At 32.1% G+C, this 13,655-nt stretch overlaps 2 protein-coding genes across 3 annotated transcripts; one reads left to right on the top strand and one right to left on the bottom strand.

Moving 5' to 3' along the window:
• The first annotated feature begins 165 nt into the window (after positions 1-165).
• fsd (fates-shifted) lies at positions 166-13,010 on the top strand. The gene is made up of 2 exons (XM_965319.4): positions 166-357; positions 11,846-13,010. Exons 1-2 carry the CDS (start codon positions 306-308, stop codon positions 12,847-12,849), a joined length of 1,056 nt encoding a protein of 351 aa, XP_970412.1. The 5' UTR covers positions 166-305; the 3' UTR covers positions 12,850-13,010.
• LOC103314937 (piggyBac transposable element-derived protein 4) lies at positions 8,184-10,413 on the bottom strand. Of its 2 annotated transcripts, XM_008202265.3 has the most exons (3): positions 10,203-10,413; positions 9,846-10,050; positions 8,184-9,787 (listed from the first exon to the last, which is right to left on the bottom strand). In XM_008202265.3, the coding sequence occupies exons 2-3, from the start codon at positions 10,039-10,041 to the stop codon at positions 8,199-8,201; spliced, it is 1,785 nt and encodes a 594-aa protein (XP_008200487.1). In that variant the 5' UTR covers positions 10,042-10,050; positions 10,203-10,413; the 3' UTR covers positions 8,184-8,198. The 2 variants fall into 2 exon arrangements, with proteins under 2 accessions (XP_008200487.1, XP_008200478.1); XM_008202256.3 differs by having other exon boundaries at positions 9,846-10,413.
• Positions 13,011-13,655: the final 645 nt, after the last annotated feature.

Genomic DNA, 13,655 nt, shown 5'->3' with positions numbered 1-13,655 from the left:
CACTGTAACGCTACCGTCAGATGGCGCCACGCACAATTTACTAAAAAACTATTTCGAAAAAAAAACTAGAATTAAATACAAATCACAAAAATACAATTGAGAGCAATAGTGTTATTGCAAAAGTATTAAATCATAATTTGATTGTTGGGGCACCTGACAGTGACAGTTTTTTGACAACTCCGTTCAGTCCATCATGGCTGGTGATAGCGATGGTCTCGTTGGTCATTATTTGAGTATATTTTCAATTCCCGTTTTAACATGTACTTTATTCACGATTTGACAACAATTACATCCAAAACTGCACCATGTCCAAGCATAAAAAATCCGGAAAAAAGCATACTTCCAGCAATTTAGCAGGTAATTCCTTTTGTTTACAGTTACTGCTGCATTTTTCATGTTTCTTCAAATTACACAACATTTACACTCATTTACAACTGTTGTGTGTTGTTTAATCTCTGTAATTTATTGTTGAGTAGGAATTTCCATGAGTCGGTGAAATTTACTGTTTCCTTGCAATTTTAGAAAATCCAACAGACAAGGTCGCATACCTCATTGTTAAGTGATTTGACAACAGAAAAATACCGTCATTAATAATCTAATGCAGGTGTTGAGTAAAATGCCATGAATGCTATGACGTCTTTGTGGTAAATCCGCAAAAGACAAAATACCAGATTAGATAACAGTAAATAATACTGTAATGATAATACAATAGTATACAGGGTGTCTCAGCTAAAACTGCCCAGGTTAGTGTCGTGACTAAATAAGTCAGGTCAAGAATCCTCTGAAAATTAATGACATTAGGTATCTCGTGTAGTGTATAGTGTCAGTTGGATGCATTAAGACCGGAAAATTTAATTTTCATTAGATTGGAACAGATTTTGTTTGTCAATTTGGCAGCTGCCACATTCAAACAATTTTTGCTTTAATGGCACAGTGAAATGCACTGAATTAGGCTGGTAGGGTTTATTAATGTTATCTTAGGACACTGATGAAAACTACCAGTCCAGATAATTTTATAACTACGTTAAATTTGTCAAGGTTTGATTAATTGTCAGTTCTAACTTAACTATGTTCAAACTATGAAGAAATATAAAAACCATTTTCATGCTATGACATTTCCCGTTCTGTATTTGTTCAACACTTGTTTTGCCTTAAATTATTGTTAAAAATGAATTTTAGTAACATCTGTAGTAACATTATATTTTAGGCACACTCAACGTACTGTGTGAAGGTATACTTAATTTGTTGATTGAAAAAAAACAATTGAAAGCTTACTACCAAAGTTAACTATTTTTCGGTCAAGAATATGTCAACAGAGCCCTAATAATTAATGAATTAATTAATTAATATTACGAGTAGATATGACAAAGATTGAATTTTGACAAACAAATAGTACCAAATTGTTACTGAATTTTTAATTATTTTATACAGCGTGCTCAAAAACTGGCGCACCAACTCAATGGTGTGAAGTAGAGAAATGGTTACATATAAAGGTAAAAATAGTAAAAAAAATCTTTGTATTAAAGTTATTGATAAATAACGGATTTTAGATAAATGATATGTGGCAACGTTGTCTAACAGTCATGATCGCAATTGAATTTGAGCAACAATAAAAATGAATTATTTTTGAAACGGTTTCCTAGGAAATAATTCCCAGTGTTGGCACATCTACACACTGTGATTTTTTTGATGAATTTTAATTTTTTTTAATTAAAAAAACTGATAATCTGATAGTAAATTTAAAAATTAAGTTGACACAATACGTTTGTAGCTCCAGATTTTTTAAAATATGACTTTAGGAATGTTTTCAACATTTTTCCCCTAATTTGCACTTGCTTCTTAATAACGTACCACTGAGTTGGTGCGCCAGTTTTTGAGCACCCTGTATTTTTAAATAAATTTACACAACGAAAGAAGTGTTCAGCTATTATTACTTGTTAGTAGGGACCAGATTTTTGGCAGCTTAAAATTTTATTTAGGTGAGTGTAGTGTAGTTATGAGTGTAAAAAACAGAAAGGAGGTATTAAAATAATCTGCTTATTTAAGATTCATTTTTATTGAATTTCTACAGAACGAAAACAATTTTTAACGCAATAAATTGCTTTACAAGAACAAACGCAACGAAATACGTTTTTAGTGAAAAAATTTACAAAAAAGCCATAAAGCAATAAATTAATTGTTGAACATAAATATTGTTCTAAATTGGCTGTTGTACTAGTACATTAAAAATCAAATTTTATAAGAGCAATAATGAAGCACGAATTCAGTATCAAAAGCGAGTGGCGTTATCCGGAGTTTTTTGAAAGAATGAGTGCTTGGTCTTATGATGTGGCGGTTGGTATTATCTCAATTTTTAAAGTGAAAAATTGATTTAAAATTTTTGTTTTACCTAGATTTTGTCAAAATACAAGAGTATTGATGATAATTATGGTAATCGTGTATGAAAACCCCTTGTAATTTGTGATATTTGCAGAAATTTGCTTCTTGGCAACCTAAAAATTTTCATAAAATGTTCCGTCAAATAATGAGTATTATGACATCGCACTTGATGAAGTTGCCTATTAATGTGTGTCAATTACTTAATAGGTATATATAGAATGTGCCTACTAAACCATCAAAATGGCACAAAAAAGTTAGTTTATTTTTCTGTAAGAATTCATCTCAACCTAGAAAATGAACTCACTTCATGAATGAGGAAGTTTCCATTTTTTTTTTAATTAATATCATTAATAGTCTTCGTGATTGTAAAACTAATGGTACTTTTAATTTTTTTATATTCACAAAAATAAAAAAGTTATGAGACCTCAAAGTTCAAAATTTGACAGATCGCGTGCTTTACTGGTCTCGGTCTCGCTATTCTTCGATTCTTTGAGGGGCTGTATCTGGTTAAAATTATCATGTTTCCAAAATTACTTTGCTGTTCCTCAATTTTTTCCATTTCCTATATCTTTTATGACATTTATTGAACTATTAGCCCTAAATAAAATAAATAAAATTTAAAAATCTCACGTTATAAAACCGTTAAATATCAAAAAATGAGAACATTACAACTTTAAAAAACAAGAAAATCGTAATTTCATATCTTTGAAAACTCTAGGTTTATAAACCACATCTACTTATTCATCAAACGTATCTTTAAAAGCATTGACAAATAAAGAAATTGTTTTTCTTTTTATGCAAGAGTCGATATTTTTAATAAGAAGTCGTTTGTAGAACACTTATTTTTGTACATATTTTTTGTGCAAAACATTTTACAAGCATCGCTTGTTCTAGAAATCATAAAAATTTCCATTAGTTATTATTTTTATTTTTTTTTAATAAAATAATATTTCATTAATGTAAATATTTCTCATTAATTAATATTTAGTATTTATAAGAAATTGTAGAAAAAATCTGAAAAAATTCAGAGGTATACAGAAAGAAATAAAGAAAAAAATCGCAAACGCTGATTTTTGTGTGATTATTAAAATGAATTATTATTAGTTATTAGTGATTTATTACGGTATCTACTTAAACAAATTACTTCAATCATCACAAATAACACTTTCTTTCAATATTTATTTCTTTTAAGTCAAAAAAATTATCCAGAGATCTCAATATAATGCCGAAAGGAAGAGTAGTGTGTAAATCGCCGCTATCTTGTGAACAGTTTATGCTGCGTGACGTCATCAGGCTCAAAGCGGGACCGCTGTCAAACAGGCAGACGAAAAGCTTATATTTTTGTTATTTTTAAAGCTATCGAATTAATTTTTTTGCATTCAACTCTATTATGTTGAAAGTAAATAATAACATTTTGAAAATTTGGAAACTTCCTCATTTTCTCTTTTAATTAACATTTTTATTTTTAATAGATTTTTATACAGCGTAGTCCAGATCTAACCTACCAAAGAAATCTGTGTCTTTCAAATGATCCGATAAGTCCGGAAAACGTTTTTTGTTAGGTCAAAAATAATAGAGATAAATTAACCTCTATCCACACACATTCGGCGCTACTGATCACAGTCATAGCGCACAGCAAAATTTAATATAATTTTTTATATTTTTTTTATTGGTTTTATCTAGTTTGCTTATTTAAAGCACCAACAGCGTGTATAAATCTTTCAAAAACGTGGGTTTTTTAAAGTGTCCATGGCAACAATAGCCTAAGAAACGGTTCACTTTCATAAAAACCATTGTGGTGGAATTGACTAACCTGTTACCATGACAACCCATCTAAAGTTAATGCTAAGAGTACCCAATTTCCACCACAATGGTTTTTATGAAAGTGAACCAAATGTACTAACTTTCAATGTTTTTTTTATTATAATGACAGTCAATTCCATGACAACGAAAGGTATACTGATCTCATATTACATTATTTCCAATTTTTGTAATATTAATATTAGTATTTATGATTTCAAAGTGTACCAATAAAAAAAAACAATAACGTAAAGTATAGTTTAATATACTATTATTTGGGATACGAAAAGACTTATTAGAAAAAAATGCGTATGAGTTCTTTTCACAGTATCGGGACCAGTTTGTTTACAATTTTTTTTTATTCAGTTTGTCTTAATTTGTCACTACCTAATTTTTCCTCAACTTGTGGAGTACTAATTTACACTTTATTATTCACAGGCTCAGTACTTTCAACAACTGACAAACGTACTGTTTCTAATTAAGTGCGATAGTAATTCACTTTGTGGTTTGACTAAAATAATGCTGTTCTTCAGTGAATCTTCAGAATCAATAAACAAGTAATTTAATATACAATTAGTATTTCCACCTGAAAAGTAGAAAAATTAAAAATTCAACAATTGACTTTTTAAGTATTAACTATTTCACAACAATAAAAACGACAACGTCGCTTTTTAGCAAATTATTTTCTTAAATAAGATTGATAAAATTGTATAATAGTTATTAATGATTGGATCTCGCATTTAAACTATAAATTACATTAGCTATTATTTCCTTGAAGTGAGTGAAAAAATTTATAACAGCTAATGTTGAAACCAAAAGACGTTGTTTTATAATTTTGAAATGACTAATAAGTAACTGATAAGAAACTGAAAACTGAAACATAAGAAAACTAAAAAGTATTAGGATTGAGATTCTGCAGCAACAGAAAAACTGAGAAACTGGAATAGTATTACAGGTTGCTCCAAATTTTATGGCCGAGGCAAAAATAACTATTTCTAGTCGAGTAAAAAATTAATTAAATAGTCTAAACGATAGGGAAGCAATTACGCTACTATTAAATTTGATAATTTAATATTGTTTAAAATTTTTGAGGTATTTTTTGAAATGTTTTTTAAGTTTAATTTTTAGAACCGTAACTGCTAAAATAAAATTGTGGGATAATTGATAGCTTTTGAGTAATTACAATTTTAATATTGGAGATCTGAAAGCTCGAATATTTTATGGCAGGCTTTGTGATGGTGATCAGGTGAGAATTCCTTAACTAGGCACTTTCGACACTCGTTGTCAAATCTACTATCAAAACCTTACAACGGCTGTAAAACACAAAAGAAAATGGCTTTCATGCGACGCTTTTTAGCGTGGGTATTCTCTCCCTTAACTGCCAATCTGACAATGAAATGTTTCAAAGTTTAGGTACGCTTTTTTGGGGGAAAGTTCTAAGTCCATCCACGGATTTTTGACCTTTTCCCCAAAATTTAACTACTTGAACCCATTTGGGGAAGAAGAATGAACAAATTTTACCTTTTTATTTTCTGTTGAGTAATTCTCAGATTTATTGTGTTATACAACTAAACAACATACATTTACCAACAAAACAGATATTCAATATTCAGTTTCGGAGATATTCAATTTTAAAAATTGGATTTTTGACTCTCTTTTACATTGCGACAAACAAAAATGCAGGTCCCGACACAAAATTTTTGACTTTGGGGCTGTGTTCGAGCTAGTTAGAAGGTCAACATATTAAAAATCGCTGTTCCTACAAGGTGAGCGAGCCCCAGGGGCCATCAAGAAGATGTCATTACATGTTTTTTTGGTTTAAAGTTTGAAAATAGGACCTGTTTACTGTGAAACCGTTGCAGCTTTTGATCGTTTTGTCAAAGATTTTATCTTTAAAATTCTTTCTCTATAATATAATTATTTGACACATTTGATATTTTCAATCATGCGACAGTGTTGTCGCTTTTTACAAATGATTCGCACCCTGTCCGTGATTGGCTAGGGCATAGGGTAGTACCCTAGAATAACACTTTTATAGAAGCGGAACATTATGGTTGGCAATGAATTCCTAGCTGGAGCCATCTAGCCGCATCATCACGTACTAAAAATGGCGCGAATTTAAAATAATCCCGATTACTTTGTATTTTTTTAATTTTTGCTCACGTTTAAATGATGTCAAAACATCGTCAAAACCTTATCAAATACAATTATTATGAAAATTTCCTAATTGTATTTGAAAAGGTGGATGCACAGACAGCACAGATGGAAGAATTTTACCCAACATGACACGATCACATTTAATATTAAAGATATTTATTAAATCCATTAAGTTTACAAAACTAATAGTCGTCACCGAATCGATGATAAAGATATACTTGCAATCAGCCAAACTGGCACCGGTCTGGCACCTTATGTTTGCAACTTCTGTCTATGGGAGTCTCCTCGCAGTGTGACTCACTTGCGGTTCGGTCTCAAAAAACTCACTTTTAGGAAAAACGCACCTATCTACGAAAACCTTCTGGAGCTCATTACTACGTTATATTTTTGGAGATCATGTTGTTCCTAACCGATAGTAGGCAATAGTCTAACCCAAACACGACACCTTGAACCACTATCTTAATAAAACTTTGAAAAATTAATGTGATATTATAAAAAATAAACTCAAATTTTGCTGACGTTTGTGAAATTTTTACTTGTCAGCCGCGCATCGGTACCACGTTTTTCTTTAATAATCTGAAATTTTAAATCCGCCAATTCGGAAGTAAAATTACCGTTGGGGGCGCCACTGAGCTAGGTCGAAAACAGTAACCATAAATGGCGGGAAAATGTTTATTCGGATATTTTGAGCGTTGTACGAATTTTGGGGCTTCACAATTATTACATTGCCTATGCGGAATGATTATTGCATCTTTGATGCAAGAAACTTATGTTGACAAATAAGAGATGACGAGGAAAACACGAATAACGAATGACTGTTTGGTTCACTTTCTTTATTGGAAAATTATTACAAAGACATTGAAATGCCTACCTTTTGCCATAATTTACGTTTAAATGTATCAGCAGTTGTTAATCTTTATTGTAGTTTTGTAGATTTACCGCAGCATTTCATGATTTTTTCAGTGGAAAATTCTAACCTAAAATTCATAACACTTCACTAATTTATTGGTTTCTTGAGCCAAACTTTGTGTTCGCTGTGATCCATTACTTATAATCTTTAATTAGACAACTGTTTGATAATACTTTGTAATCAAAATTTAAATATTTTTCACTTTTTATCCACTTTCAAGTTCCAACAATAAACACTTTATACCACGAAAAACTACAGAACCAAAGTCAACGCTAGTATTTACCACCACGTACTTTTAAAGTAATTCTTTCTATTGTAAGTAATTAACACTATACACGCAAAATTGTTGAACAATTCATTAAATGTCAGTTAAATGTGGCATTACGAAAATTTCTTTACTGTTTTCGACATAGTTCAAAAGTCATCACCAGAGGGCGTCTAGTTAATTTTATTTCTGAATAGGACTTCTTTTTCCCGTAAAACACTAAGGCCATCTATCCGCATCATCAGTAAAACCTTTTTTTAATGAGAGTTCGATTTGGCTATATCAGTTCGGGATGCCTGGGTAGTACATTCACAGCAAAAATTTTTTGTTTGGGTTACTGTAGATACTATACACTGTATCGTCGTCTACGTTGATTGACAGTAATATACAGCGTGCTCAAAAACTGACGCACCAACTCAATGGTGTGTGGTAGAGAACAGTTTACATATACAGGTAAAAATAATAAAAAAATTTTTTGTATTAACCCTTTAAAGCACACATTTCCAGAAAGTGAGGTATGAACATTTTTAATAGCATTTTTCTTTAGTTGTTAGATAGCAAAAAACAGTGCTTGCCAAAAAAAATTTTTTTTTCAAAATTTTGAATTTTTTTGAGGGGTGGTTTACCGTAAAAACCACTATGCAACGAAAAGGAAATTAATTAATTAGCAAAAAATCTAAATATTATTTATTTTGTATGAAATCCAAGAAAACAGTTCCTGTTATCAGAGAGGCATAGGGCAACTTTGCATACGGAGCAAGCCCATTTTGTCCTATGAACTTCTGCTACTGTGGAACAATGTCCACATCTTCGAGATGTTGTTCTGACAGGCAAATGTTCCGACTTGTTGTATCTTACTTCTTGTGAGACGTAAGTTTTAAAATGGTGAACAGGGGTTGATGATTTACGTCCAACTTTTTCTCTCTGTGGAATGCCGATAAGAGATATTGCAATAGCAAGGCGCAATTGCTTGAGTGTAAGCTTTTTTCCTTCCGTAAGTTGTGAGTAGATGATAAATGTATTTACCACCGTCGTGTCCAACATGTGGAAAAATATACGGTGCCACCATTTGCGCGACTTTCTATCAATACAATATATTGTTTTTAACATGTCTGCTTTGTCCACACAACCCATGTGTTTGTTGTAGTCCTGAACAACTGCTGGACAAGCGATTTGTTTCGTTGAACCGTCGTGTTCTTTTCTCCTCACTGAAGTTTCTGTCAATGGACTGTGCATGTTTGAAAGAAAATGTATTCCTTTTCTGTCTTTCCATTTTGTAGCCGTTATACCAGTACGTGTTGATCTCCAAGCAAAATTGCCACGAATCATTTCTTTGTCAGTTGGAAAATCTTTTGGAAAATTCTTTCTATTTGGTCTGGTAGTAGCAGCTGCATTGATTTTATTTTGTTGGAGATAAATAAGTAGTTCTACTGAACTGAAAAAATTATCGAAATATACTGAGTAATTTTTGCCAACTAAGTCTATTGTCAATTCTTTGACTACTCGAAGTCCAAGATTTTTTTCTACGATATCTTTTCTTTTTCCTTCGTAAATTTGAAATTGTACAACGTAACCATAACTATCTGCACGTACCCACACCTTATAACCTCGCTTAGTGGGTTTATCGGGCATATATTGTTTGAGACAGCTTCTGCCCTTGAACGGAATCATCGATTCATCTATTGCCTGAAATTCACTTGGAGCGTAGCAGGTTTTGTACGTCTCTGTTAACTTTTCTAACAGGGGTCTGACTTTGTATAATTTATCGTAATTTGGAGAGTCTCTGGTTGGCATTTTAGAATTGTCATTTATATGCAAGTTTGAAAGAAGCCAACCAAATCTGTTCACAGACATAGTAGATGCTATGTAAGAATCTCTAAGTTCCAATGACGACGACCAGTAATCCCGATAAGAGGGTAATTTTTTTATTCCCATAAGGATATTAACTCCTAAGAACTTTTTTATTTCTTCCTTGTTTGTAGGATTAGTAATTATGCCACCATTATTCTGCGTGTTATAAAGATTAGTTTCATAAACCAGTGTATCTATAAGTTCCTCAGTAAATAGTGACAGAAATACATCAATAGGTTCTTCTGCTTCTATGTTTGGACCTGTATGTTCCCTAAACTCATTTTTTCTTGCTATGTTTGGATAATCATCAGACCAAGTAATTCCTTTCCTGTAAAGTCTAACAGCAATGGGAGTATCGTCGTCAGAAACGTCGTGATCATCATTCTGAGACTGGTTGTCATCATTTTCTTCAATGCCATTAATGTCTAATCAGTAATCATCATTTGGCTTAGTATACAAAAAATCAGAGCAATATAAACTCACCTGGAACATGTTCTTCTGGTTGCAAAATGTTATCTACACGCTGTAATACATTGTCTGTACCAATTACATACGTGCCTTCAATATCTTCATCCACGTCATCTTCTTCTTCATCAATAGACTCTGGGTCGGATGGTATTTCATCTAGAACGTCAACAAGTCTTTGAAGACGAGCTTGCTCTTCCTCAAAGAAAGGCATTACTCATGTCTGTAAAAAATAAAACATTTACTGCATAGTGGTATCACTGTACAACCACCTGCATATTACTATTTACCTCAAAATGTAAACAAAAATTGAACATGCGCCTGTCGTTACAACAAGTAAAATATTTATAGCAACAATTTACAGAATTTACTTACCCTTATTTAACTGTGAATAAACGATAATAATAATAAAATGAGTCACTATCACGACACTGATACAGCAGGAGCAAGTCCCAATACAAACATCGACACAACTTTAATTTCGAGGTTGAAAAAAGTATAAGTTAGGCAATTTCTAAAACAGGCATCTTAGTACGCATGCCTTATGTGGTTTCAGCGAGATACCAGAATGCTGAATAGGAGTAAAATAAATTTAAAAAGGTGGTTTTACTGAGTAACCACTGTGCTTCAAAGGGTTAAAGTTATTGATAAATAACGGATTTTAGATAAATGATATTTGGCAACGTTGTCTAACAGTCATGATCGCAATAGAATTTGAGCAACAATAAAAATAAATTATTTTTGAAACGGTTTCCTAGGAAATAATTCCCAGTGTTGGCACATCTACACATTGTGATTTTTTTGATGAATTTTAATTTTTTGAATTAAAGAAACTGCTAAAGTCTGATAGAAAATTTAAAAATAATTATGCATCGTTTTGTTAGGAAACGATTACCTAGTGTGAAGCATAAAAACAATAAAAAATAATGAAAATTAAAAAGTTAACACAATAAGTTTGTAGCTCTATATTTTTTAAAATATGACTTTAGGAATTTTTTCAACATTTTTCCCGTAATCTGCACTTGCTTCTCAATAACGTACCACTGAGTTGGTGCGCCAGTTTTTGAGCACCCTGTATATAAAATCTGTCCACTGTCAAAAAATGACCGCTTGGGAGAGTTATGTGTTCGCGCTCCACTGTAATCTATTTATTTTGGTTTGAACCTTTGCTAAATTTCGTTTGCAAGAAAAATGCTTGTGTTTTGTGGGTTGTTAATTTTTTTAATTTATTAATCAAATACATCAAAAGTTATGATATTTTGTACGCAAATATAGTAATTAGTTCTTTTTTTTGGGTCACAGAGTTTAGATATGCTTAAAATTTCCAAATTTCTAAGAGCATAATCAAACATCACAGTAACTGTTTATTATTCCTTTAATATTTCGAGTCCTTGGGTCTTAGTCCTTCACCATTCATTCACAATTCACAATTAATTGCATCTAAACACTTTATTATGTCAGAATTTTGAGTACCACCTACTTTTAAATCGATTTGTATACTAAAATCAAAACGAAATAGTCTTGGAATCACATAGATTTTAACAAATCACTCTGAAGATTTAGCATTCCAAGCGGTTTACTTTCCGAATTAATCCAAAAAGAAAAAACGAGTAATTGTTTAAGAATTAAGCGGCTAAACGAAACTGCATTTCTAAATAAAATGGGCGTAGTTTGTATCAAATGATTTTGAACTCATAACGGCTTACTTTCCGAATAAATCGAAGAGATAAAAATGATCTGAAACCAGTAATCGTTTTAGAATTCCAGCAACAAAAATGGAACTGCATTTACCACCAATTTTTTACACATGTTTTAAAATGTTTTCTTAAATTGTACATCCTGAATAGGTCATTTTTTTCTTCTAATTTTAAATTTTCGGAAATTGATTTAAAATAGGTAACTTTGTCTTCCCAACGTATTCACAGTTTGGAACACAACAGTTATAGATACTTGGTGTTTTAATAATACTTAAATATTTCCTGTAAAACTTTAATTCCAATTTTTAATAATTCTTGCAGATGTTACAATCAACGACTTCGCCAACTCTTCAGTGTGCAAAAACCGTATAAAAAAATCCACCGCAAACGTAAATAAAGTACTACAAAAACAACTAGAAGACGACAAAAACTGGGACGAAAAAACCGACGATTTCGAAGGTAATTTCGTCGAACAAGAAAACGAAGATGGGACCATTTCATACGTTATCCAAAAAACTGAACCACGACGAAGAAAAAAAACAGTTTCAAGCAGCGAAGACCGAAAATATGAAAACACTGGAAACGAATATCCCATAGACATTTGGTTCCTAATTTCGGAATACATTCGACCTGAAGATGTCGGACGATTTGCTGGAATTTGCAAAGCATCGTACGAAGTCGTTTCCACAGCAAAGTTTTGGTTCTCCATGTATAAACGGTACTACAAAAACGTGCCAAATCTACCGGAACGACTTCACCCCGAATGTTTGTTCCGGAAGTATGGCATACGAACGTCTGTAATAAGGGCCCTAAATTTCATGTACAAACCATTTATCTCACGCTTGAAGTCTCTAGAAAGACTAGAGCAACATCCAGACACTTTGAAAAAAAGTCAATGCGTTTTAATGTGGCATAAGAAAACTGAAAACCAGTGCCTGTACTTTTTCAAAATGAAGGTTAACGTCCACCACCACAGGACACAGAAACCTGGTCATAGACCAGACCTTCTGGAGATGTTGGACGATGTGTTTGCAAATCAAGACGAAAGTTGCCGCATTTTACAAGTCACTTGCAAACACCTTATTCCAATAGCTCCAGTGTTAGGTTTAACCCTAACTTCAGCGCAGTTAAATCTATCTTCTGAACTAAGATCGTATAAATTACAGTTGTGGTTCGGTTCTGAGATACAGAGTTGTAAACCACTGTCAACAGGTGGTAATACACTTATTATCCTGGAACCTGTGATCAATGTTCGAGTGCTGGACTGGTGGCACCCTCTTTATCCACACAGCCATAATTTGGAGTATTTGTGCAACCAGGAATAGGGTCACGTTCGTTTACATGGATAATCAAAGCTAAACAAACCCCTCTACCAAAACCCCCGTTTCAATAGCTACGTGTTTAGATGGTGAACAGTTTGAATTTCTCAACTGTAATATTTCCGATGTATTTATTTTTACGAATAAATTTTTTATTTCGTTTCTAATTTCAATATTACATACTTCCAATCTCAATAATATTCTCCCAAGAAAAAGTAAAGAAATTGCAAACAAGAATGTTAAAATAAAATGGTTTACAACACAATTACTACTTACACACGCAGTGGCATATCGGGTGTGTCAAAAGTCGCGGATAGGCCCTTAAGAACAGCTAGATAGAGCTATACAAAACACTATTTTCGATAAAAAAAAATCACGGAATTTTTCGTTTTGTAAACAACGAATGAAATTAAAATCAATAGATGGCAACGCCGTATAAGTACACCTATTTTTATATATTTAGAAAAAGGTTAAACAAAAGTATTACCACGATAACATTATTAAATGTTGAAAACTGTTTAGCTCATTTCAAAATGTTTTCCTACAATTCTTTTTGAAAAACTAGATATTAAATCAAGTAAGCAAAGTAAGATAAGTCATTAAAAACAAACTCAGCAGGTCTGCTTTTCCTACAATTCCACATTAAAGTAAGTATTTTTTGCAACTTTCACAAGCAGCTGCATGTTAAATAAGGAGCAATTATTTTTCTTACTATCTCTTAGTGGTCACTAAAGCCGCTAGTATTCAGTCTCAAAAGCTTATCCGCGACTTTTGACACCTGATATACTTACGTACAACTTGAATTGATTAGC

The sequence above is a fragment of the Tribolium castaneum genome, chromosome 4 (assembly GCF_031307605.1).
Source record: "Tribolium castaneum strain GA2 chromosome 4, icTriCast1.1, whole genome shotgun sequence".
Lineage (NCBI taxonomy): Eukaryota > Metazoa > Arthropoda > Insecta > Coleoptera > Tenebrionidae > Tribolium > Tribolium castaneum.
Note: the sequence above shows the minus strand (reverse complement) of the source record. Positions and strands in the feature narration are given on the sequence as shown.